Source organism: Jatropha curcas, chromosome 1 (genome assembly GCF_041381405.1).
Source record: "Jatropha curcas cultivar XTBG-Jc1 chromosome 1, XTBG_Jcur_1.0, whole genome shotgun sequence".
In the NCBI taxonomy this organism is placed as follows: Eukaryota; Viridiplantae; Streptophyta; class Magnoliopsida; order Malpighiales; family Euphorbiaceae; genus Jatropha; species Jatropha curcas.
The window spans coordinates 30005049-30030758 of NC_143151.1; the positions used below are offsets into that span (position 1 = coordinate 30005049).

At 32.4% G+C, this 25710-nt stretch overlaps 3 protein-coding genes across 3 annotated transcripts; 2 read left to right on the forward strand and 1 right to left on the reverse strand.

Annotated features, from left to right (window-relative positions):
- Positions 1 to 33: 33 nt before the first annotated feature.
- Positions 34 to 7798, reverse strand: SAR3 (SUPPRESSOR OF AUXIN RESISTANCE 3). Its single transcript, XM_012212147.4, has 6 exons — positions 7458 to 7798; positions 4168 to 6773; positions 3128 to 3251; positions 1703 to 1851; positions 1019 to 1116; positions 34 to 541 (listed from the first exon to the last, which is right to left on the reverse strand). Exons 1-6 carry the CDS (start codon positions 7486 to 7488, stop codon positions 346 to 348), a joined length of 3204 nt encoding a protein of 1067 aa, XP_012067537.1. The 5' UTR covers positions 7489 to 7798; the 3' UTR covers positions 34 to 345.
- A 3226-nt stretch (positions 7799 to 11024) lies between these two features.
- RAE1 (Transducin/WD40 repeat-like superfamily protein) lies at positions 11025 to 17431 on the forward strand. The gene is made up of 12 exons (XM_089719755.1): positions 11025 to 11199; positions 11365 to 11427; positions 11647 to 11733; positions 11957 to 12034; positions 12148 to 12341; positions 13302 to 13443; positions 14072 to 14152; positions 14799 to 14927; positions 15559 to 15636; positions 16330 to 16401; positions 16820 to 16900; positions 16998 to 17431. The coding sequence occupies exons 2-12, from the start codon at positions 11371 to 11373 to the stop codon at positions 17046 to 17048; spliced, it is 1050 nt and encodes a 349-aa protein (XP_089575881.1). The 5' UTR covers positions 11025 to 11199; positions 11365 to 11370; the 3' UTR covers positions 17049 to 17431.
- Positions 17432 to 21524: 4093 nt separating this feature from the next.
- LOC105630342 (ethylene-responsive transcription factor ERF003) lies at positions 21525 to 22413 on the forward strand. Its single transcript, XM_012212149.4, has 2 exons — positions 21525 to 21720; positions 21865 to 22413. The coding sequence occupies exons 1-2, from the start codon at positions 21638 to 21640 to the stop codon at positions 22331 to 22333; spliced, it is 552 nt and encodes a 183-aa protein (XP_012067539.3). The 5' UTR covers positions 21525 to 21637; the 3' UTR covers positions 22334 to 22413.
- Positions 22414 to 25710: the final 3297 nt, after the last annotated feature.

The following is a 25710-nucleotide window of genomic DNA, read 5'->3' on the forward strand; positions in this document are numbered from 1 at the left end:
ATTGATCTGCTTTCAATAGTTGATATTCATAGATTTTGATCGAAATTTCAGTATTTCAGACTAATTTTTTATATGATGATCTCGGAGAACTTCGTTTAATACAATTCTATAATCAAATTTATGCTGTTTCTTAATTACCACATAGAAAACACTTTGTTAACTACCTCGTACAAAACCTTTCATACTCAAAAGAGGGTTCCCACTCACTTAATTACCGTAACACACAAATGCAGATATTCAATCAAGAGCTTCACTGGGAAAAAAAAAAAATTATGATTTCCAGCTCGACTTTTGCTTTGGAGGTAGAAAACTTCAAACAGTGATTAGAAGAAGAAGCCGCAAAAACTATGTCGCCATTTCTGAAAGATAACATGTGAAGAGAGACACAGCATCCTGCAGATGATTTGAGCGGAGATCCTCGGGAACCGGAGCATTGAATACAGTGTCAAAGCAACTTAACTGAGCATCACGTGTCAAACCCTCATTAACATCAGATAAAAGTAATTCGCTTATCTCTTCTGCCATCTTCGAGTATGCAACCCTGAAACAGACACAGAAAGCATGTTATTGATAAAAGTGGCATGGAACTGCTAAAGATATCATCTCCAAATTGGGTTCTCTTGATAGCCTAAATTTTGTTTCCCATCACCAAATAACAATTAAATGCCAAGAATAATGGATCCCTTCGAATAATAGCTTAAACAACTAGCAAGCTAGCACTGTGACAATGATGTAGAAAAAAGGAATAATAGACTCCTCGCTTTGTGAGGGCACTTCGTTTAAGCATATATTCCATGAATGCAATGATTCAAGCAACACGAGGCAGTGGTATTTGTTTTCCACATTAGCAGGCAGTGTTGACAACCTCATACAGCAGGAAAGAGAGTGTGTATGTGTGTCCTGCGCGAGAAGGTGGGGGTGGGGGGTTTGGGTGCGGCACAGGGTAAGGGGAAGCCAGCAATCATTAACCATAAAAGTATGCGGTGATAAAAGTATGCGGTGCCAAGTACTAAAATACCTTCCGTCAATTGGTAACCTGTCACCAAAAATTGCCAAAGATTCATTCAGATGATCAAGGAAGTCCCCACAAGTAGAATTTTTGCCCTCAAGAGTATCCTGCAAAAAGAGGCTACATGTTCAGAAACACCCATAAGTCACAGTAGAGGGGGGAACTGCAAAAGGAAGGAGCAGGGTACATATTTGAGCTTCCGCATGCATTTTCAGTAATCATCATAGGAATATTTAAAGCAATATTAGAACCAAATATATAGACTCATAATGTCTATCTTCTATCATTAAAGAGGTAGTAGCTGACATCTCATAAAATGCAGAATGAATTCAGTTTTGTTCCATTGGAGATTTCTGGCATCTAGTCCAGTAAGAAGAGAAGGCAATGGTGTATATGAGCAAGTAGCTCAATTCAGAGGCATCAACCTGGAAAATTCTTGAAGGGGGAGAACTGTTGATGCACAAATACTCTATTGAAACCCTTTAGAAAATTCATAGAAAAACTAATGCATATTTGAGCCACGAGGCTTGACTTGAGTGTGACAGCAGATTTGAGATGCAACTCTAGGTTCTGATAAATGTTGACAGCACAGCTTAAGTGGTCTTAATTGTGAATCCAATTTACACCATTTCCTACTTTAAATATTGATAATGATGAAGGGGATAAAATCAATATTCAGGAATATTTTCTTACTGGTTCACTTATAGTATTGTTGTTTTCCTGTGATGAACTTCTTATCAAATAAAATGATATATAAATTCCAGCTCCCAAGTCCCAGTTTTCAATTTCAGACTTGTGGTCCTCCATCGAAGTAGCAAGCCTCCAAACCTCTGAATGATTGGCTACATAAAATTGAATAAGAAGAAAAACAGACATAAATCAACAAACTTATTATCATGCAATGAAACCAATGCAAGCTTCGCCCAAAAGCAACATATGTCAGTTCAACATTCAGATATCAACAATTTCAGTAACCAAAGACTCAAAGCACAATAAAAGTCTACAACAATCTGACATAATGTAAAACCAAATTAATTAAGCTTGTCACCAAAGTTCCGATCTCTCCCTCAACTGAATGTTTTGTCTGTGCAAAACCACTGCATGTAGGAACAGTGTAGCTCTGGGAAGCCCCAAAAGACCAGTCCATCTTGCACACTGAAGTGCACAACATATAAATTAGAGAATATACTTGATGGACATTTAGTCCACAAGAAACTCCAACCTACCTCTATCTAATTAATGAAAAAAGCACATCATTGCCATTTAATATCAAGAGTTTTTCCTTTTTTTAAGATCTCTTCCCTTTTTAACGCATTAATATAGGCAACTTTCAGAATGATGGTGATCCATTGTTATCAGCAGTTCCTAGCAGCATGAATATAAGAATACACGCTCCGCCCCACAATTCTTGTTCTACTTTCCTTTTCATTTGTCCCATATTATATTCCTATATCATTTTTTAGAAAAAGATAATTTTTTAAGTTTCTTATTCTATCCTATTTAATATATAATATTTTTCTACTAACAAAGTCATTATTGTTGCCAACAATATTAGTTAATCCATGACTTTGGTTACCTTGATTCTTACATTAAAAAAATTAAACTTTGATTAGTTTTAAGAATAATTCAGTACAGGGTTGCAAATAAGTTGAGCCGACTTGCGAGCTGTTCAAACTCGAGCTAAACGAACCGAGCTTGAGCATAACAATTTTTAGCTCGAAAGCTCATTGAGCCTTATCGAGCTTCTATATATACATATATATAACATTTTTTTTAGGCTTATTTGAGCCTCGAGCTCAAAATTTTTCGAGTTGAACTCAACTCTTAGTCAAGCTCGAACCTAAAATTTTGAAGTTTGTCAAGTTTCTAGCTAAACTAAATTCTATTGAGCCGAGCTTTGAGCCTGGTAACTTCGAGCTTAGTTTCCCTCATTTACATCCCAAATTTAGCGTGAGACATTTAATTAAAAAAAACAAGCAAAAATTATAATTTAACAATATTAACTATATTTTCGTAACATGTGTGAAATTCAAAGTAGGTCAAAAATTATGAGGCAAAGCAAGTGTAAAATTATATGGTACAATATTAATTAACATGCAAAAGTTGATAATACTGTACCTGATAAAAACAATGAATGGGCCACTGAAGTTATGAAAATAGAATGAGCCTTTGGCCAGTTTGCACATTCAAGATAGTGTTCAAGGGCCTTTGAGAGATCCCCATGGTAACTGAAGTAAACTGCCTACATTTCATAAAGTAAATATATCAAGTAGCAGAATAGAGAGGCTTATAAGAAAATAACAGCCTCATGAAAACAACCAGAATTTATAGACTTATCCAGAAAGGAAGATTATAAAATGCACTTCTACATAAAATCCAAAGTCCAAAAAATACTCAATAAGGATTTCAAAATTAAAATTGGCGACCAACATTTATTTGCTGTAATATGGCATAAAGCTCAGAATGAAGATCACAATCAGTTTGTACCATTCTTGCAAAACAGGAGAGCAGAAATTCACTTTTTTTTTTTTTTTGTTGAAATAACATGAGAGTTAGCTGTTGCAACTTGTAGTAATAGTTTATGTGTACACATAACAGCAGTTGTGAGAAGAAACAAGTCTTGCTCTACTGAAAAGGATATATTTGCACTTGGAGGAGGACAAAGGGAATAGAAGGGCTTTGAGTATATAGTCACTGCACTTGATTTTTTCAATAAACTTCATTCTCTTTTGATGGTTTTGCATGTATGCATGGACTTGTACGCACATGGGCACATAAAAGCACCTGAAACATCCAATGCAGGTAGCAAGGCAAAGACACAGAATAAAATGAACTTATAGAAATCATAGGTGTTCACAGAAATTGGCAGGCACAGCTGGTCTGCTTTGAAGTGATACCTACATACTTGATATGGTGCATCTTGAAGAGAGAAAGAGAGAGCGGTAACTAAAAGGACACTTGGAGAATTGAGTATTTTTATATCATGCTTGGTTAGAGAGGTTATAGGAACACACTTCAAAAGGTTTTCCAGCGTATAGTATACACCAAAGTAGGTGTAAAATCCAACAGTCAACCAAGACAAACTTTCACGAGTTGTATAGGAGCTTCAGATATAAAATATTAGAATAACTGCATCTCTACAAGAATTAATAGCATACCATAGCCTCATGCAACCATGCTGATGGAATGCCAAGGTTCTCAATAAATTGGCGTTGTGATTCATCTGAACTCCAAGTTTCACAATACTGAAACAAAATTTCCCGAATAAGGGTAGCTTGGAGATATGGATAATCCTCTCGGAATGGCATGTGAAGGACAACATAGATAGCCCAATGACATTGCCCAATACACAACAGCTGGGAAACAAGACTCATGTCAAGAACTTGAAGATCATTAGAAGAGAAAATGCCCACAGCTTCCAACACTGCTCGCTGATGCCAGATCATATGGTAGTCAAGTGGGTCATTTGTTGAAGAGAAGGCACTAAACATGGTCTTCAGAAAGCCAAATTCACCCTCTCCATTGGCATGAAGAAGCATAAGGTAATATGCGAGATCAAAGTGTCTCCCTGAGAAATTTATAGCCTCTTCTACTGGTCCTTCATCAATGTAAATTGGAAGTGGATATGGAGCCTTACCTTCATGAAGCAGGTGCTGATAAGTTTGGAAAATAATGGGCAAAGATGTTTGAGGCGCCAACCGATACCACATCAATAATCCTAAAAACCTCTTCCAGTCAATTTGAAAACCATTTAATGCGTCATGAATATTACCAGCAAGCAATTCATATAGCCTTATTCTCTCCTTCTCAATGAATTTGAAGTCCAGCCCATTGATCCTCCAAAGATCAAGCTGCCGTGCCACATCAGCACGGTTCACTGTGGATCCACCAGCTTGACTCAACAAACAGGCCAGTCTAACATCTCCTCTGGAAACAGCCATTTCCACAGCTCCAACCAGTTGTCGCCCAGTCAATAGTAAGAAAATGTGTTCTAGATAACTAGATTCATTCGAAGAGCTTACTTCTTCTTGGACACGATGGCAAACACTTTCTTGCAACCAACAACTGAAATCTGCTCGTCGGATAAGAGGAAGTGATTCCTGGTCAATTTCAAGTGAACCTTCCTTCAGATCCTGCATCATGTCTTCCTCATTGTCATCACCCACAGACTTCGACTGTCCGCTATTTTCCTTTTCAGAAAAAAGAACTCTTATCAATTCCCAGATTGTCACGTGATGCATCAAAACTAGACGTGCAGATGATGAGAGACCAGGAACTTCCAGCTGCCTTTCAATGACGTCTATGTAACTGCGACAAATCTCTGAAAGCATTAAGCGATTAGAAAGAACTTTTTGGAGCTTTAGTTTAAAGGGCCCCACTTCAACTTCTTTTGTTTCATGAGTTATTGTTTTGTGGAGATTCAAAGGAGAGTTAAAAGCAAACTCAACTAAATCTTTTTTGGCTTTGTTATTCTCATCTCTGATCACTCTGTCAATTGCAACCTTCTCTACATTAATTACAGAAGATAATAGCCTCTGAGAACCACTATATCCAACTGGAGCACCAGAGTGAACCAGGACACCATTTGGTCCCCAACCTACACGAAATGACCTACCCATGAATAAACCAGCATCAACTATGTTGCGAGAATGGCTTCCAATTATTGGTGTCTCATGTTTTAGGTCCAGCTTAAATCCTTCTCCTCTTATTGTCTTTAAAGGCAGGCCCTTATTTTGTTGGGCCATCAAAATTGTTCCATGGGAACTAGAATCAAAACTACCAGGATTATACTCAAGTAGAGCCAACGGCATTTTCCTTGCAACAGGGATGCTAGATCTATGGCTCATTTTCTGAGTGGAATTATGCAAAGGATCCCTTATGTGTTCTTTACTAGAGGACAGATTCTGGCGTGAAGGGGCACTGAAATTTCCAACCTCTTCTTCTTCCTCTACAGGGAACATTAACATCCTCATCTCTTTCATCTTTACAGGATCAAGCCCAAGATGTGCAGGAAGAGAATGATAAAGCATAGGTGCGCTGGGTTCAAATTCTACTTGGGTTTCTTCGTTTGTTTCAGGAGCCTCACCATCATTCATCTCAACTGGTTGTTCAACTGCTACAACATCATCCATTGTGATATCTTCCTCATCATCTTCACACAATCCAAATCTGCTGAAATGGCAGACTGAGAACTTCCACTCACCATTTGCTGGATCAAATGATATAAAATGAGCCCCCTGCTTTTCTGTACTCTCCCTCAATTTCTCCACAACATTTTTTAGTTTCCCCTTATTGGAATCTGATGATCTTATCTGCAGAGTCAAAGTCACTTCAGCGGCCTTGTTAAGGCCCTGACCAACTGCAGGCTTCGTGTTTTCATCTTCATAAACTATTATTTCATGCCTATGAAACTTCACAATCTGATCCAAATCCAGCCACCTAATGTCAGTCATCCCAAGAAACTTGACACATCCATAACCTAATCTCCCAACTGTGAAATCTGGAACCCGACTGCAATAACCAGGATCCATGAGTTCTCTGGCAGTCAAATCAGTCGAGGAAGGTTCCATGTAGTATTCCCTCGAGTATAAGGTTGGTAATGAAGATGCAATTCTGAAAATCTCCCTTGATTTGTCATTATCTGGTGATATTCTTCTTTTCTTATATTGGGCATGTAAACTAGAAGCCCCTATTTCACAGTCCAATCCATAAGAAGCGCCAAAATGAGCATTTGTTATTGTACTTTGAAGTTCCTTGGAAACCCCTAATTACATAACATAGAACACAAATTTTAATTATTAGAAACAACTATTGTCATGCTTTAGTAACTAAAGTAAAACATTTCAGCATCATTAATCTTCAGTAGGTCCAATTTGGATAATCAAAAGAAAATCCGATGAAAAGGATATGAAATTAGTCTGCATTTCCAAATAGTAAACATGAATGGAGAAGAAGAAGGGAAAAAAATTGCAAACGACATGACGGACAAATGTAAATTACTTGCTAATTAAACACACTAACCCAATCAATGCCGAAAATCAAAATTATGAAATATCAACCAATAATTAAACTAACAACTAATACAAATCAATATGCTACTGAAAGAACAAGCGACTTACACAACTGAACTGAGTATTGTCCAAAATCCATTGAGGCAAATTATCAAACAGTTTCCATACAATAACAACCGACAAACAGACACTGGAAACCTTCGTTCTAAGCAAGCTCAGTAACTACTATCTTTTATTTTCTTATCACTTCAGAACATAAACGCATTCAACAGATTCTATTTTTTTCTTTCTACGTGCTACCTTTTTCTCAACGACCAAACAACGCACTAATAAAGTATAATCCAAAGGGACGAACTAAAAAAGGCCCATGACAAAACAAAAAAATGAGCTAATGAAAAAATTCAAAGTTATCTATTAGTGACGAATTGGAAAACTACCGGGAACCGGGAGTAGAGAAGGAGACGCCATGATCGTCGACGAAAAAATGGAGAATATAGTAGATAATTGAGGGTATAGGGTTCTCCTTATCGCGGCAAAGTTGAACTGGAACTTCCGGTCTTTGGTCGATCTGTTTTGAGCTGCTATAAAATTTGAGCGACTGTAATGTATAGTACCGTATGCAGCGGCAAAGACTGGCCAACACAGAGAGAGGGAAAAACTGGCCTACTGGATCTGGTTAATTTTTTCGAAATTTATTTTTCTCTTAAGAAAATCCCAGCAGAAAGAGAGGGAAAAACTAACGACTGTGATGCCGCCACCCCACCATCGGTGCAAGGAAAGGTAGCATATGATAGAAAATGTATAATAATGTCCAGAAGGAGCAAAAAAAAAAAAAAGCATATAAATGTTCTCACTCCTTCCTCCCTAAACTTTATGTAGTATTGCAATTTCACTCTATTTTTTATATTTATATCAATTTCATCCTGAATTTTGATCTTCTATCCTCAAATGTAATTTTTTAAAAAAAAAGAAGAAATATTCATTAATTCCTGGACTAAAGATCCTACAAAACATCGGTGATAGAATCCCGTATGTCGAGACGGGCATAAAAAATTGATATTTTAGTTAATTTATAAGTGTTAATATTAACTTATCTTCTAATCCATTTGATTTTAATATCAAATCTATTCTCAAGTAAACATTTACAATCTAGAATAAATATACCAAACTCATAATTATCATCCCTAGAAAAATAAAGGGCATGAACGAAAACTTAGACAATTCGAATAAATAAAACCAACATTACAGAGATTAACACAAGCAACCATTAAGCAACGGCGAAGGGCAATAGCTTCAACAATATAGGGGTCACCATTTCCTTCTTGAAAGTCTGATATAACTTGAATAGAATCTCCTTCATTATCTTCTATTACTATACCAAAACTAATTAAGTCTTGAGTATGGAAGCTTGCATCATCAACAAAAACTCGCGAATAGGTTGCACCTTAAATTGCAATATAAAACTTAAATTATAAATAAACATTATATTAGTATCTGAGTGAACTTTTGACATTGGTTAACTTAATCCAAAATTTTTCTCTCGTATAAATTGATCAAGTTTAATTGTTATATTAAACAAATATATTTTTTTTCCATCTATAATTATAAATAATAATTAATTATAATTATATGTTATTATATGTATTAATGCATGTGGATAAATTACTGTTCATCTAACAGTGATTTTTCCATTCAGCCCCCTTTTTTTTTTTTAATTATAATATTAGTTTTTCAATTTTGTTGTTTAATATCTTTATAATTACATTGATTTCATTTTCCTACTAACTGACAGTTTTAACTTTATGACTTCATTCTTAATTACAATATTTTCCACATAATAATTTTTTGTCACTTTCACCCCTTGATATTTCTTTTATTTACATTTATACTCTTTTATTTTTTTAATAGTGTAAAAAGACAATAAAAACCTTTTTTTTTTAAGAGATACAATAAAAACCATCTTGATTGACATGCCATAATAGTGTTTTGTCACTTTTGCCTTTTGATATCTATTTGATTGCATTTGTGCTTTTTTTTTTTTTTTTTGTTGTTAATTGTATAAAAATTATTATAAAACTCATTTTCGTTTACATGGTTCTTGAAATAAAACATTCAAGAGCGTTTTTCTCATTTTAATCATTTGATATTTTTTATTACAGTGATGTCATTTTGCTACCACTTTACAATTCTACGACTTCAATTTGTATAATATTATCTTTTGATTATTCAATAATTTATTTGTGTTAAAATAAAAAATATATGAGAAATTTGTGAAAGTTTATAAATCTTTAAAAATTACATTACTTAATAAGTAAAATTAGAGAAATTTTTAAAAATATATAAAAAGATTTTATAGTAAAAAGTTATAACATAAATTTACTAAATATGAATTTTATATTTATCATAAAAACAAATTTTTATTATTAAAAATAAAAAATAAAAAATTGAGAACACAATATGAATAAAAATAAAATATATCAAATACAATAAATATAATATCTTTAAGATGATTAAAAAAATATTTAAATTAACTAAAAATAAACATAATCTTTTAAGTACATATCATATTCAATAATAATTTATTTTTCTTTATTAATTAAAGTGTTTGAAACATACTTTATATATTTAACAAATTCCTAAAATATTCTTAATTGTAAAACTATAATAATTTCACCTTAAATCCTGTAACTCAAATAGTCTCTAAAATAATTATATATTCAATTATTTATAATTGTTGAAATAAATATATATCTATTCAATATAGGTTTTTCATTTGTTACTATCCGTTCTATTACTCTTTCATTTAAAAAAATAAAAATAATTTTTTTTTTTTTTACTCTTACATATTTTGAAGAAAAAAAAAAAAAAAAACATTCCGCTCATTGCGCCAAGCAACATGCTTGATCTTTTCTATTTTTTGACAAAAAATGTTAACAATTTCTAATAGTCTATGATTCAAAGAATTACATGGTAGTTTAATTTTTCAAGTTTGTTTTTTAGATTTTATAATTATTTCAAATTTTATAATAAAATTAAAATAATAATAATAATAATGATTAGTTTATTGTTTACTAAGTACTATAATTTATTTTAAAGGACGTCAGATACAAATAATTAATTTTTATTTATTAATTATTATCAATTAAATAAATAATTTAAAAATATTAGACAAATACGTTAAGTTATTTAAAGCCCAAAGTTAAGAGTGAATTTCATAATAATGTATTTTTTTTATTTACAATTAATCTATGATTTGTAATTTATGATGCTATTGTAATAGAAGATCAAAGTATGAGGTGAAATTGACATAAATATTAAATTTAAGAGAATAAATCCAAATTTCAAGATAAAATGATATATTAAATCCGCTTTTCATGTTATTTTTTCTATAAAATTTTTTGTTTTTCAAATATTTTTGTAAAAAATATAAGTATAAAAAAATTTACACTTAATAATTATTAATGATAAAATAATGATTTAGTTAGCTATTAATGTAAAATAATTAAAAAAATTTTAATTAAAATCTCTGCCAAATAATGCCATAAAATAGTAAACTTAATTATTATTATTATTAATCTTTTAGATTTTTATTTCTTTGTTAATTGTTGGTGGGGTCAATAAATGGTCCATTCAGTTCAATTATTGTCAGAATTGATTTCAATTGAATCGGATTGATTTGTTTTTCAGCTTTATTCAGATCAATTCGGTTTTAACTTAAGTCTAACCAAATATATTTTATAAAATCAAACCGAACCACCATGAGATTTCGGTCTGAATCAAAGTGGAGCGAAAAGCGAACCTCTTATGAGCGCCAACTGAACCAAACATTGTGATTTGTGAGTTCAGTTTTCGGTTCGATTCGGTCATTTTGATCACCCTAATTGCTGGGCCTTAGTCTTCTATATTATGCTGGGCCTTAAACTTATATATTTAAGTAATATCTTGGGCTAATAAATAAACCCCCATCCATTGCGTTGCAAGTCATAGCCTAGCGGTTTCTGGCGTTTATGTAACGCTACTCGTCGTCTAAGCGCAGAAACACACCATATATATGATATAACCGCAAATGCGAGCTCAACCTATATAAACGCTACTCTCTCATTTCCTTTCCCTCGCTACTTTTAAAACACAGTCTCTCTTGCTTGTCTCTTTAATCTTTTCTCTCCTTTGTTTTTACTGGTCAGTTTCCTTCTCTCTCGTTTGCTTAGCTGCATTTAATTTTTGATCCTTTATTTTTTTATTTTTTTTGCAATTTAATGCTTAGCTACATTTAATCTTCTCTCTCGTCGTCTAGTAGATTTTTTTTTTTTTTTCCCCTAAACTCTTATTCTGCTAATTTCGCAGCTGGACATGGCTACTTTTGGTGCTGCAGCGGCTGCAAATCCAAACCCCAACAAATCTTTTGAGGTATTTTCTTTCTATTTGTTTTAAAAATTTATATTCAAATTGCTATTAGATTGCATTTTAGTTTGGATGAATGGTAGACTGTTATTAATTACTTAATTCTTTATGGTTTTGAGAGAATTGTTATGTAGAAAGACTCGATTTAAGAGACTTAGTTTATTGTTTTTTATTTTTATTTTTTCATGTGTTAAATGGAAAAATTGATGAAATATTTGATTGTAGGTGGCGCAACCTCCTAGCGACTCAGTTTCGAGTCTCAGTTTCAGTCCCAAGGCCAACCACTTGATTGCTACTTCTTGGGACAACCAGGTTTGTTCAATTTTGTTTTTGTTGTTTTATATTTAAATTTGTGGTTTGAATGTGGTATTTCTGTATATTTAGGCATATACGTATATATATGTGTGTATCCAATAAATGTTTGAGTTTGCTCATGTGTATAAGTTTTGCGGTATAAACCTTGTTTCATTTGTGATTTTCTCTATTTATTTGTTAAATAGCACTCACTCATTATTGGTTTTAAATAATTTTATAGGTAAGATGTTGGGAGATTACGCGGAGTGGAACCACTGTAGCAAGTGTGCCCAAGGCATCCATAACACATGACCAACCGGTAATGAATTGGAGAAGTGTTCAAAACCTGCAGCTTGTTAATTTTAAATTTGTGAAAGTAATTTCTAATGCTTTTATTCTTTTTCTTGTTCCATAATTTGGTTTATTTTTAAGGTTTTATGCTCCGCCTGGAAAGATGATGGAACAACAGTATTTTCTGGAGGTTGTGACAAGCAAGTGAAGATGTGGCCTTTACTGTCTGGTGGTCAACCAGTGACTGTTGCAGCACATGATGCACCAATCAAAGAGATTGCATGGATTCCGGAGATAAATCTGTTGGCCACAGGAAGCTGGGATAAGACCTTGAGGTAATTCCTTTCCCCTGTAACTTAGTTTCTTGTTGTCCTTTCCTGGCATTTATGGAGCATTTGGTCTTAGATGTCATGTGACATAGCAAAAGAGTTTAGAACAATTAGTTCTCAACAATTAGGCTAGAATTGGGTGATTGTGATTGGAATGATATAAAATAATTGGTTCTAAAGAAAACCTTAGAATTAAATTCTGAATAGAAGAGAAAATAAGAATACACAACTAGCTGTTGCTATCCTATTTATACTAGTTAGGAAAATTCTAATTCTGGGCTGAAAAATATTCCTAATTATTTAACTTACTTTGTAAGAGTCCTAGATAAAGATAAAGATAGAAAACTGAAAAAATTTCTAATTAATTAACATAATTAAGAATCCTGAATAAAGATGGAAAACTAAAAGGTTCCTAATTTAACTTGGATGCTCCTGCATCATCATGGCCAGCAGTATACTTTTTGGCCCCTTGCTATTCGGTTACTACTAGTTATTTATAATCATTGAAGACCAAAAATCAAATGAGACATTTATGTTCAATATTAGTACTCCACAAGAAGAGGAAAGTAGGAATGAATTTCTTTCAATTTGAAGGAAACGGTTTACTTTTGAAGTTGAAAGATAATATTAATAAGATCCTAGGACTTTTTTTTTTCTTTTTCTTAAATTAATTTTATTTTATGATAAAGTAAAGATCTTAACCATGGCTTTATGAAAGTAAAACAGCATAACATTTATCCATCTCACACTATTAGTTTTCTTGCTTTAGGATTTGAGTTTTACATGTGATCATTTGCTGCCCTAGGATTTGAGAACTGGTTGTGATGATGGCTACAAAGTGTGGAGTTCTTGTGATAGTCAAATTGCTTTCTGTAGCTTCATACATTCATATATAATCTGTCATAACAACATTTCTGGTTTTATTCTGCATTGTGTCACAAATATATTTTTATTGGCTGCAATTAGGTACTGGGATACAAGGCAACCAAATCCAGTGCTCACGCAACAGCTTCCTGAACGCTGCTATGCTATGACCGTGCGACATCCTTTGATGGTTGTTGGTACTGCGGATAGAAATCTTATAGTCTTTAACCTGCAACAACCTCAGGTGCGTTCTACTATGTCATGAGATTAAATCACTTTCTAAAATGGGTTTCATCATCTTGATAATGATGCCTAAGTAGAAGCATAATTTCTAGTAATTTGTAATTTTCTTTATAAGAAATGTTGTATTACATATACAACGATATCATGCTTTGGATTTCTTGTTATTGAGGCAGTTGTTTTGGTTAAGCAGAAGAACTTGACAGCATAATTTTAAATCAGCCATTCTTTTCTATGGTAAAATTATTATCATACTTCTTTCATTAAGTTTTTTTAGGATGAGGGACGGTTTGAGATTTGTTGTTTGTAGGTTCTTGTTGATCATTTCTTGTTACCTCCAATCCATACAATACCTATTTTAACTCATATTGCCAGTAAGCAAATTTGGCTTTGACTTGGGATTTAAAAAATGGAGGTTGTGTGGTTGCCAATGCCATCATTGGTGAGATGGTGCTATCCATTTCATTGCATAGAGCATAATCCCAGTTTTTGAGAGAGGGGTAGGGTGGTTGGGTGTTGGGAGAAAAATGAGAAAAATGATTTATGAGAAAACACATTGAATGTTTAAAGATTCAGATTAGTTCTTTTTTTTATTGTCTATTAAATTTTAATCACTGTTTGAACACTAACAGAATGAGTTCAAGAGAATTGTTTCTCCCCTGAAGTATCAGACAAGATGTGTTGCAGCCTTTCCTGATCAGCAAGGTTTCCTGGTATGTGTTATTATGACATTATGTTTACATTTTCTTTAAGACAGCTTTAACTAATTCATATCTATGCAGTTTAAAGATGCCTATCTTTAATATATATATATATATATATATATATATATATATATATATCCTATCTTGACAAAAATGTCCTTAATGTGTTAAGTCCCTAGCTTTCACATATCTCTTGCTTAGTAGCATGATAGATGTAGTATTTTATGGTAGGGTCTGTGAGGATAAACATATTTGCTGTATGTTCTGTTGGTTGTATTTATGGTCGTTGTTTTCTCCTTCCTTTGGTGCATATTCACTTTGCTCATGAGCGAATACATAGTTACACACAAGATAAAAGCAGTATTCGCATGCACCATGATTGTGAATTCATAATGAATATGCGATCCAGGGGAAGAATTTAGGGCAATTAATTCTCAACAATTAGACTAGAATAGGGTATTTTCATGTAATGTTATTTTCGTTCTGTGCTTTCAGAATGCCTGCCATAGACTTTGTTTTAGTCTCTTTCTACTCGATCTCAATTGTATTTTGTTTTAGCTGCTCTCTCTCTCTCACTTCTTCTTCTTTTTTTTTTTTTTTTTTTTTTTTTGAGGGGTGTACTTAATATTAGAGTTTTGCGTTGTGTTCTGCATAGGTTGGCTCAATCGAGGGAAGGGTTGGTGTACATCATCTAGATGATGCACAGCAAAGCAAGAACTTCACTTTTAAATGCCATAGAGATGGCAATGAAATATACTCGGTCAACTCCTTAAACTTTCATCCGGTGAGTTTTTTTTTTTTTTTTTTTTTTTTTTTTTTTTTTTTTTTTTCACTTTTCTTGATATCACTTTTAGCTATTAAATATTTCTCATAAAATGGTCTGTCATAGGGGATCTTAATGTTAGTTGTCTTATTCTGTTGACCAGCTAAGTGAAATAGGTAGTGCTATAGATTTTCGATTACTTGGAACAGAGAAAATAGTATGCCTTATGGAGAAACAAGCTCCAGTTTCAGATTCATAACACTACTGTTTATTTTGCTTCATCGACAATATCTAATTAATGGCACTTCTATCAATATTTGGAGTAACTGATCAATTTCAGAAGGTTAATTTGATGTGTATCTGCTAGTTCTTATTGGTGCAAAAAGTCAGTGTGGAGATTGGGGCACTATCGACCAAAGTATTATATGATTACTGCTGCAAAATCTCTAGTTCTTGGAAATTGAAAATTTTCAATAATAATGCAATGAATTTTGTTTGATTCATCTTTAGGTCATTCCCAGTTTTGAAATTTCTATTATCATGCACATAATTTTGCCTTTTTTTTTAAAGATCTTTTAACTTCAAGCTCAAGTTCTTAACTAGTTTGGTCATGACTGTATTTTAACATGCAGCTGCATTTTTTTTTCTTCAGGTGCATCATACGTTTGCAACCGCAGGGTCTGATGGTGCTTTTAATTTTTGGGACAAGGATAGCAAACAAAGACTTAAGGTTTGTCCAGATTTCTTTTGTAATATACTCTACCTATTGTTGGCTTGGATTAGTTATTCTGTCTTCCTCTTTCTGTGAAAAGTTCAAAATCTTTTTTTTTTTTTTTTTTTTTTTTTTGGTATTAAAAAAAAAAAAATTTAAGCGAACACCTGGTTTTCAAATCATTTTGCAAGTCCTTTGCAAATATGTTTATTCATAAAAGTATGAGTGTGTATCCTCACTAATGTGGTTCATAAATAACATATTTACATTGTCCTCTTGATGTATGGTCATTGCTCTGTGGATCTGTATATTTTGTTAAAGTGTATGTTTTATTAAAAAAGATATATTCAGTAAATGTGAATCTGGAAAGTCTCTTTGTGAGCATGTGCATACACATGTTCATGGACATGCATTTATTGCATGGGGGCTGGTATTACACCTACGATTAATTCAGTTATGTTGGCTGGAATAAGCCTGCTATATTCATGGTTTAACTGGCTGTCTAACTGTAGTTGAGTTTTCTTTCTAATGCTAAAAGTTTAGCTTTGTGCATTGAAATGGCCAAGTGTTTGCTAGGTTTAATTTAGTATACAAGGCAGTTTAATCATCTCAATGTATGACCAATCTGGCATTATTAGCTTTTTGTTGTTTTTTTTATTGTGATGCTGTAGTCTAATATGCAGTTGATAATTTATTCTTTATGATTATCAGGCGATGACTCGGTGCCCTCTTCCTATACCCTGCAGCACTTTCAACAATGATGGCTCAATATTTGCATATTCGGTAAAGCCTGCTTTTCCCCTTATCTCTATGTTCTGTGATAAGTATCCCTGCAGTGTCATCTCTCTATCTACTCCCACACACTTTTTGAAGGGTGAAATTCATGAAATGTTATTGACTAAAAACAACTGAAGGCACTCTATGCTTGTTCTCGTACTAAGCAAACCAAAACCAAAAGACACCTGATTGTATTGAACAATGATTAGTGATATATGTGGTTTCTTCTTGTTGAAATTCATGTATAAGCATATCATAGAAGAACTAAAATCTTCCAAATGCTCGTTACCTTTGGCTTATGAATGAATTAGCAGCTAACTGTAACAATGTGACCATTTGCATCTCTATTTTATAATGAAGACTCGAAGTTCTGCTTGAGAAGATTGGTAATTTGGTGCTGAAATAATGATTTCATTTTCTGTAGGTGTGTTATGACTGGAGCAAGGGTGCAGAAAATCACAACCCGCAAACAGCAAAGACCTACATCTATCTGCATTTACCACAGGTAACTTAGAAGGCCCTTTTTTGGATGATATGATCTGCTGTGTTGGTTTTCTAATGCTATAAACCATTTTATGCAATTTCATTAATTAATTTTGCAGGAATCTGAGGTTAAGGGCAAGCCACGTGTTGGAGCAAGTGGTAGAAAGTAAAGCTGCATATCATCAGAAGTAAATTGCCAGTTTTTTACCTGAAGCATTTTCTTTTAACCTCTTCCCATTGTCAATACCTGGTTTTTGACGTAGATTGTTCTTCAGAGTACAGGAGTCTCTGCTAGTGAGATAGGTTGCTCATATAGATTGTAATTGCATGTTTTTCCTACGTAGTTTTCAGATCCCAATACTCAATTCACTGTTTTGATGGTTTAACATAGCGTGACAGTTTGCTACTCAGCACCACATGTATGTTTGAGTTTTTTGTAGTAGTTACTGGTTAGGGTTTGATCTGCCCCTTGGCAAAGTTCCAAGGTTTCGTTCTCAGTTGTTGTTGCAATTCCAATTCCTTATACAAGATTCCATATAATGATTTCAACTCATGCCAAAGCGAGACCAGCAAGGGAACCTCTCCTGTTAGTGTTTATGATTTCCATAAACTTCACACTTCTTGCTCGTACTAGTTGAATCTTTTTTGCTTTTTGGTAGTGTGGAAATTTTAGTGAGGGAAAAATGGTCAAGAACTGAATCTTTTACACATCTTCTTTAGACTACTGCTAGCTTTATGGTGTTGTTTATAGATTTTATGCACAATGTGTTTTTCTTTTTCTTCAAAAATACCTTTAAAATTATTACAATTAAACATTTAAATGCTGACATCAACAGTGGGAAGGAAAAATAGGTTGAGCCTTGGCGGAACGTTTATAGTCAAGAGCGTATCATGATCAAAGATTACGTACGCGTATATTCTAAAGTTACCAAAGCGTTTTTTTGACTTGGAGAGGATACACTAAACTTAGCAGTTGACAACGCTTGTTTAAAAACGGAAATGAGGCTCTTATTCCGAAATAGTTTTTTGGAGTTGTGTTTACTGTTTTGACAGACACTATTTTTATTAAAATGTTCAATTGGGTGTCAGATATTAGTATTTAGTTATGAAATTCTACTAAAATGTTTGATGCTTGCTTGAACAACCAAATATCATCGAATAGAGCTTAATAAAAATATTAATCAAGTACATGCTATTTTTAAGATAAAATTTTACATATTATAATAAAAAAAAAATTTTAAGATAAAAAATTAATATTTTAAAATTTATTTTTAACAGTATTTGATATAATATTTTTTAAAAAAGGCAGTTTATTTTAATATATCCTCTTCAAATTCTACTTGCTAACCATCTTTCAAATTTCAGTTTCTAACTATCTGTAGTAGATAAGCGATTAGTAAAATAACATCACAAAAACAAAAGAAATGATGACTAAATTAATTTGGATTTAATTGTAACCCACTAAGTAATAGAGATGGGTCCACTTTATCATAATGTTTAATTGTTCTTTTTAGTTAATTAAGGTTTTGCATGCAAAGAAAAGAAGAATTACAATAACATATTAGAAAATCTCTACTTTGAGTAAATATCAAGTAAGGAACATACACACAAATAAACAAAAATAAATAAATACAAAACAACAATGCAAAAGGATTATTTTTTTTATTTCCCTTCATTGAAATTATTTAATTACCTTTATAAGATTTTGGACTTATATATGATTATCATAGCACGCGTTATCTTTACCTTTTTCTCTAAGTCACAAAAACAAACAAGAACCTTTTCAAGCTTTATTGCATCCTTCTGAAATTCCATATCTTTGATCAATCTTTGCTTTTAGAGATTTTTCATGTTGGATTGTTTTGTTTTGTTACTTAAACTTCCAACAAAAAAGGACCCCCCTCTACATCACGCTTGTAAACTCTATTTTTGCATTCCTCCTTAGTGGTTGGAAACAAATTCTACGGATATAAACAATTTTAGCAAGTCCACATAGCCAGCTGTTTATAATTAAAATTCATGTAAACCAAAAGCCCGAAATTTTACCTCCCTATTTTGAAATATTTTCTTTCGTGTCTCTAACTTTGAATTCTGGTTCCGCGAATGTTATAAACTATGTTATCCTAAAGTAGAACATTAATTGATTTCTTATGATCAAAATTGTTGCAACCAGAAGCAATGTCTATGTACTCTAATCTATTAAGTACCATTAAAAGAAAAGAAAATGTTAATTACCTATAATAAGTATGTATTCATAATCCCCACGTAGACTATAATTATGTGATCAAATCATATTATATAGTTTCAATTTTTTATGAAAAATGATGATTATTTTTGCCATGATTGGTATAAAATTGCAATTTTTAAAGGATAATATATAAAATTCTCACCATCCTCTGTAAATGATTTCTTTTTTCCCATAAAATATAGATTACAATATTAGATGGATTGAATAAAAAACATACTATACCTGTAAGATTTGACAAAAGCCAAATTAATAGTATTGAAAACAAAAATTTCTTTTAAAAACAGTCTATGAGACTCAAATTAAGTTAAAAGACATATTATATTTACTGCATGTTCACCAGACCAATGGCGTTTAAAGAATTGGTATCAAAACGAGCTAAAATGGTAGTTTACTATAGAGTCTGAAGGCCTGGAATAATTGTACATTTAATGCTTTATCTATTGGTCTAAGATGTAGCCGGTAGGGTTTTAGCTACAAATATATTTTATTAGTGCTTTGAATGACCCCTATATCAGTGTTCATGAGACTTCTATATCCCATCTATCTGGCCTCAATGTGAGACCAAATGCTCTTTGCTTGTTTCTTTTCTTTTTCCCTTACAATATATATATTGTGCATTAAATGGTCAAAAATTGGAATATCTTGATTCATTGATTACAATATCATGCTATCGATCAGGTGTAGTATGATCTTCTTATTTATATGAGTAGTGAGAAATTTCGAGTTTGAATCCTTTAAATTACAGTTGTTTTCATCAATTTGGTGAGGAGGGAAACGATTACCCATTATAGAGATATACTAATCACTTAAATTAACCCACTGTTGAGTTAAAAATCAATTATAGTTTTTCTCTATAAAATTTCATGAAGAAAATGCATAAATTTTGAAAGAAAATAACCAAAACATTGGCATTTATGGTGCTATATGGCAAGCAATTGAATATATATAGGTTATTTAGCTAACACCTTGCTATCTCTCTAGGGAACTAATTAGTTATGAGCCAGGAGCCAGATTTCATGCAAAGTGATTCATCATCAATCTTGTATAAATTCCTAAGTATCATCTCACCTATTCAAATTCATTAAAAATGCATTTTTTCTTTTGTTTTTTTTTTTAACCACAGGTATCTACAGTCTATTGGATTAGAAATAAAATATGCTCACACCGGATCGATCTACTAAGGAATAAAGTGCTTCCAAATGAAATATTTGCTTTATTCATAATGATCGAATCCTTAACCTTATTTAAAGGAGAAGAATGCCGAACTACTCATTCCAACACTTGTTGATTAAGCCTCCGTGCTTTTGGTAATTTCTTGCAAACCAACAATTGGAATTGCATGTGGGTATGACGTAACTATAGATGTTCTTGAATAATTGAGAGTGTGTAATATTGATGTCAACATCTTGATTATATGTTTTGCACACGCCTATATGTATTTGCATTCGCCGAATGCAACAAAAGAACTTTGGTCAAATATAGCAGCGGGTAGCCTACAAGCCCAAGGTGTAGATAAAGAAAGGGCATGGGCTTGAAAATTACAACAAGAACATGCATAGTCTTTGTCTTTAGCCTCACAATTTGCCATATTATGAACTAATATAGGTGTCCTATGTTTAGTAATTGTGATGTGAGCCACGTACTCATGTCTTCTAACTACCTCATTTAAGAACATAGACAAACCATTTCCATCTAAATGTTTGTGTCACCATTTAATTACCACTTATACTTTCATAATCCCTATGTGTCATTTTGTTACATAAAATGATCAAACCTCTTTATATTAAATTCATCACATTTGTATTACAAACGCATATTTATAAATTAATCTCATGCATCTGATATTAATTAGAAACAAAGATTAGAATCAGAATGTAATATAAAAAGATTAAACAAAAACATTTGAAAAAAAAAAATACAAGGAGACATATTTGTTTCCTTTTTTGGGTATTTGACTATAACTCAATCCTATGCTCGCACTCGACGGGACCACCAATGGGTAAAGTGTTTTCAACAAGTATTTGTTTCATCTATAAAAATGAAACCCTCAATCTTACTTAAGGAATAAAAATATCAAACCACCCATCCCAATACTCGTTGATTGATATTTGTTTTCTTTGGTGAAGTATGTATGCATATCAAATATAAATACTTGTAATACACACCATTTTTTTTTTTTTTTTGTTCATTCAATGAAATTTTTATTGCTGAGTGTAAAAAGGCCCATAGCAAATATCAATAGCACATTTACTACAACCCATGTGAACGAGATTAACCATAATACCCAAACACAATAAAATAAAATAAAGGAGACTAAGACATTAGTGGACCCCATTTCTAAATTGATGGCAAGAAGGCCGCAAAAGAGGCTTATATAAACCTCTATATATGGCTTTCCCATTCCAAGCATCCTTCTCTCCATTACTCATATACTCTCCTCCTACCAGAACTTTTCACAAACACATAGACATCAAACACATTAATTCGAAAAGTTTCTTTTTTTTCTGCACAATGGCTAGACAGCAACAACGGTACCGCGGCGTCCGTCAAAGGCATTGGGGCTCTTGGGTATCTGAAATCCGCCACCCTCTACTGTAATTTCCCTTCCTTGCGATGTTCTGTACATTAATTAGTCCTCTGTGCACATCATTATCAAGAAACGTTTCTTTTATTCAATTCCCTTGCTTTATGCATTTCTTGAACTAAAAGAGACGTTTGATATTGCTTTTTGCCTACAGGAAGACTAGAATATGGCTAGGCACATTCGAAACGGCGGAGGATGCAGCGCGAGCCTACGACGAGGCAGCAAGACTAATGTGTGGACCAAAAGCACGCACAAATTTTCCATACAACCCTAATGAGCCACAATCATCTTCTTCAAAGCTTCTATCTGCAACTCTTGCAGCTAAGCTACATAAATGTCACATGGCATCTTTACAAGTGACCAAAAATAAAAATGTCAATAAACAAACACATAATGATCAAGCACAATATTGTAAACCATTTGACACTAGCAATGGCATTGCCGGAAAAAGTATAGAAACCAGCTTTTCTTGGCCGGAGGGGGACTGGGTTGGCGAGGAAAGCCAAGTTGGGAATAGCCAAGGGCAAGAATTTAAGGCACTTGAAGATCATCATATAGAGCAAATGATCGAAGAGTTGATTGATTATGGCTCTATGGAGTTTTGTTCTGCTTCTTCAACATAAAGGCTTTTTAATTAGAAAGAGTAATAATGTAGCAATCTTGATGGTCTATTTGGTAATGAAACTTTTTTAATTGTTATCAATTTCTTTTTGGTGCATAAGAAATTCTCACAAAAGATTTCTCAACATTTAAATCCTTGATATTTTACAATATGAGGCACACATTTGATTATTAGTCTATAAAAAATAATTGAAATTCTCCCTTTCAAAAAAAAAAATTGAAATTATAATTAATTAATTCACTAATTAAATTTTATTTTAAATCAAATTTTTTGGTTTAGTAAATGATTATGCTTATTTATAGAATTATTGAATTTGTAATGCAATAAAGTAGTTAGTGTGAAAGGATGTGAATGAATAAATAAAACCCATACAATAATGTGGCTATTTTTTTTATAAGTAATGGTAAAAGAGATTTTGGGACCATATGGATTCCTCCCTTTCTTGAGTTCCATGTAGGAAAAGAATCCAAGTCCCAAAGGCATGCCAAAAGTGAGAAATTAGAAGTTTCATTTGATTATTTATGTCTTCTTTTCTTCATTTTTTTTTACTAATGGGTTTGAAAGTGGTTGCATTTTGCTTCATCCAAGGCCAAATAGGAAAATTAAAAAAGGAATGGCCTTGAAAAGAAGTGCTTAAGTAACTAGTTTTGATATACACCTTGTATCAAGATTTTACGCCATAATGATTTTTTATTCATTATGAGGTTGAATTGACTGGAATAGCATAATGAGCTATACAATATGAGTAAATTTCTCCTTAATTCATCAATTTGATGAAAATTCCAGTGATTAAGAAAATTCAAACTCGACATCTCTCACTTCTCATGTTAGTAAGAAAACCAATCAAATCACACCTGGTTAACTATACCTTAGTGATTTCAATACTTAATTTGTCACATATAAATATTAAAAACATTAGAAAAAAAAAAAGAGGTTATTTCAAGGTCCTTTTCTCTGCATAACATGTGTTGGTAATAACTTAATTAGAGCGGTTCAATTTTCTTCTCGAAAATTGGTGGTTTAAATTCAAGTTCTTTCTATTATAAGAATTTCACCAAATCGTGAGTGTTATTTAAATGAGATGACTATTCTCTACTGTATAGCCTGTAATATTATTTCAATACATGATGAAAAATAAAAAACTTAATTACAGATGAAATTAACATCTTTCTCGGATGCTGTTTTCTTTTTGTCGCAGCTCCAAAGTGTGTAGTATACAGTGTAAGGATTAATATGTGTGTATGACTATGATCATATTGTAGTTGGAAAAAGACAATATTTTGTACTTCATTATAAACATTCCTATTACTTTCCCACTAGCTTTTTTTTGTGTGTAAGCTGATAAGGGACTTGACAGCTTTTTTATCCTTCCAGCTTAGATCCCTTGATTTCTTCAAAAGCATTGCTTTTGACCATCACAAGCATTCTCACTTGTTCATATCAACTACTTAATTATATATTTAACTCTACATTTCCTTCTATTATATATATATAAACACATGCAATTAAATTCTTAATTTCATATCCATTAGATAATTATACACAGCACAAATCAATAGATATTAACTATTAATCTCAAAATTTTATTTTTCTTTCAGCCTTATTTTCTTTATCCATTTCTATTAACGTAATTAGGACTATGTAAGAGTATTTGAAAAAAAAAAAGATTAAGAGAGGATCGAATGAAAGTGATATGGAGGGGGAAAAATATAATTTGTTATTTGTTTATTTAATTTGGACCCTTTTCTTTATTTTTTTCCTTTTTCCCAAAATTCTTCTAAAGAATAATTTTTCACCAAGTAAAGCATTTTCTTTTTGGAAAATATATAAATACAGATATGACTTGCCAGCCACCATCCACATCACGAAAATACACTTTGTCTGTACCTTCTGAGGACTCATTTTCACAATTTTGGAGCGTGCAATAACCACTAGCTGTATACACTTGTAATTAAAAAGAGAACTTGAGCGTAATTTGATTATTTTTCGCGGGAATAATATATCTAAGCAAACAGAATTTAAATTCTCTCGATCGTAAGAGTTCTTATCAAATTAATTGTTAATGAAAGAGTTATCCATATTGTTGGAGTTCTTTCAACTATAAAAGTTTTTTTTAAGTCAGTAGTTAACGAGAGGTTTATCTATATTATATAATAATATTTTTATTCCATTAGGCCTCCGGTAATTAAAAAAAATATCTTAACTTTTGTTTTTTTTTTTTGCGTATTAATTTATTAGGTGTATATGTTTGAAATTGTGTATTGAGAAGATACATGCGGTCCCAATTGGGGTAATTCTTTTTGCTTGTCATACTTCCTCAAATGCAAATAAACAATAATCTCTCTCCTGAAAATTTTTTTAGAAGAATTTGTAATATACAGAGGGAAATACTTTTTATCGGATATATACATCCACTGAATCTAATAACGATGATTGATGTAAGTAAAGATATTGTTGTCTATTCCTAAGGGAAAAAAAAGAAGGTATAAGACAGAAATAAAAAGTGACAATAATCTATTAGTTAGATGTATAAACAAAAAATATACACAATAATGGAGGGGGAGAACTAGGAATTGGTTCGGTCAGATGCCCAAGAGAGATTCGGTTGGTCGGTTCACTTGGTTTGAACCGAATTTATTATTCGATTCAATTCGGTTACATGAAAATTTCACAGTTGGGTTTAGAACAGAATCAAAATGGTATAAACCGATAAAAATATATCAAACAGATTGAGTTCATTTACAAACTTCAGTCCGGTTCAGTTTGTTATAAAGAAATTTCAGTTTATAATTTGTGGCTTGAACCGAATCGACCGTTTGCTCATCCCTAAGGAGGATAGATCCGGTGCAAATAGTCAGGAGAGGCTAAAAAATAATTTTACTAGTTATCGAGAGTAAAATTCAAATTTTTTTTTTCAAAAAAATTTTCACTCAAAATTTTAAAAATTAATTTTTTTAATCTGGGGGCCACAGCCTCTCCCAATTCCCAAATCCCCTGGGTCATCCTTGGATGCAGCCTAAAAGTTTTTCAAAGTTTGCCCACTAAAATTACAAAAGTTTTAATTTTATTTCCTAAAATAGTATAGTTTTTAAAATCTTGACCCTTATAACTTCTGAAATTTTTATCCCCACCTAGCTTTCAGTCCCAGCTCCGGTATGGTGACATGTATAGGATCTTCTATATATGAAAATGGAAATTCTAGTAAGAAGAAAGATAATAATAATAATATCTTAACTAAAAGTTGGGACAGAAATGAAATTTACTTTTTTTTTTTTTTTTCAATTCACTTTAATTAATCAATTAGTGTCTTCGTTAGTTCAATTCTTGAAATAATGGTGGGATCCACTCCTCTAACCTAATCCTCATGCTTCATGATTA

Coding starts and splice junctions, on each gene's coding strand:
- SAR3 (XM_012212147.4), bottom strand. CDS start 7,488: ATGGCGTCTCCTTCTCTACTCCCGGTTCCCG. Junction 1,852..3,127: donor CCATTCATTGTTTTTATCAG/GTACAGTATTAT, acceptor AATTTTATGTAG/CCAATCATTCAGAGGTTTGG. Junction 1,117..1,702: donor ACAATACTATAAGTGAACCA/GTAAGAAAATAT, acceptor CTCTTTTTGCAG/GATACTCTTGAGGGCAAAAA.
- RAE1 (XM_089719755.1), top strand. CDS start 11,371: ATGGCTACTTTTGGTGCTGCAGCGGCTGCAAATCCAAACCCCAACAAA. Junction 12,035..12,147: donor CCATAACACATGACCAACCG/GTAATGAATTGG, acceptor TTTATTTTTAAG/GTTTTATGCTCCGCCTGGAA. Junction 14,153..14,798: donor CTGATCAGCAAGGTTTCCTG/GTATGTGTTATT, acceptor TGTTCTGCATAG/GTTGGCTCAATCGAGGGAAG.
- LOC105630342 (XM_012212149.4), top strand. CDS start 21,638: ATGGCTAGACAGCAACAACGGTACCGCGGCGTCCGTCAAAGGCATTGG. Junction 21,721..21,864: donor GAAATCCGCCACCCTCTACT/GTAATTTCCCTT, acceptor TTTTGCCTACAG/GAAGACTAGAATATGGCTAG.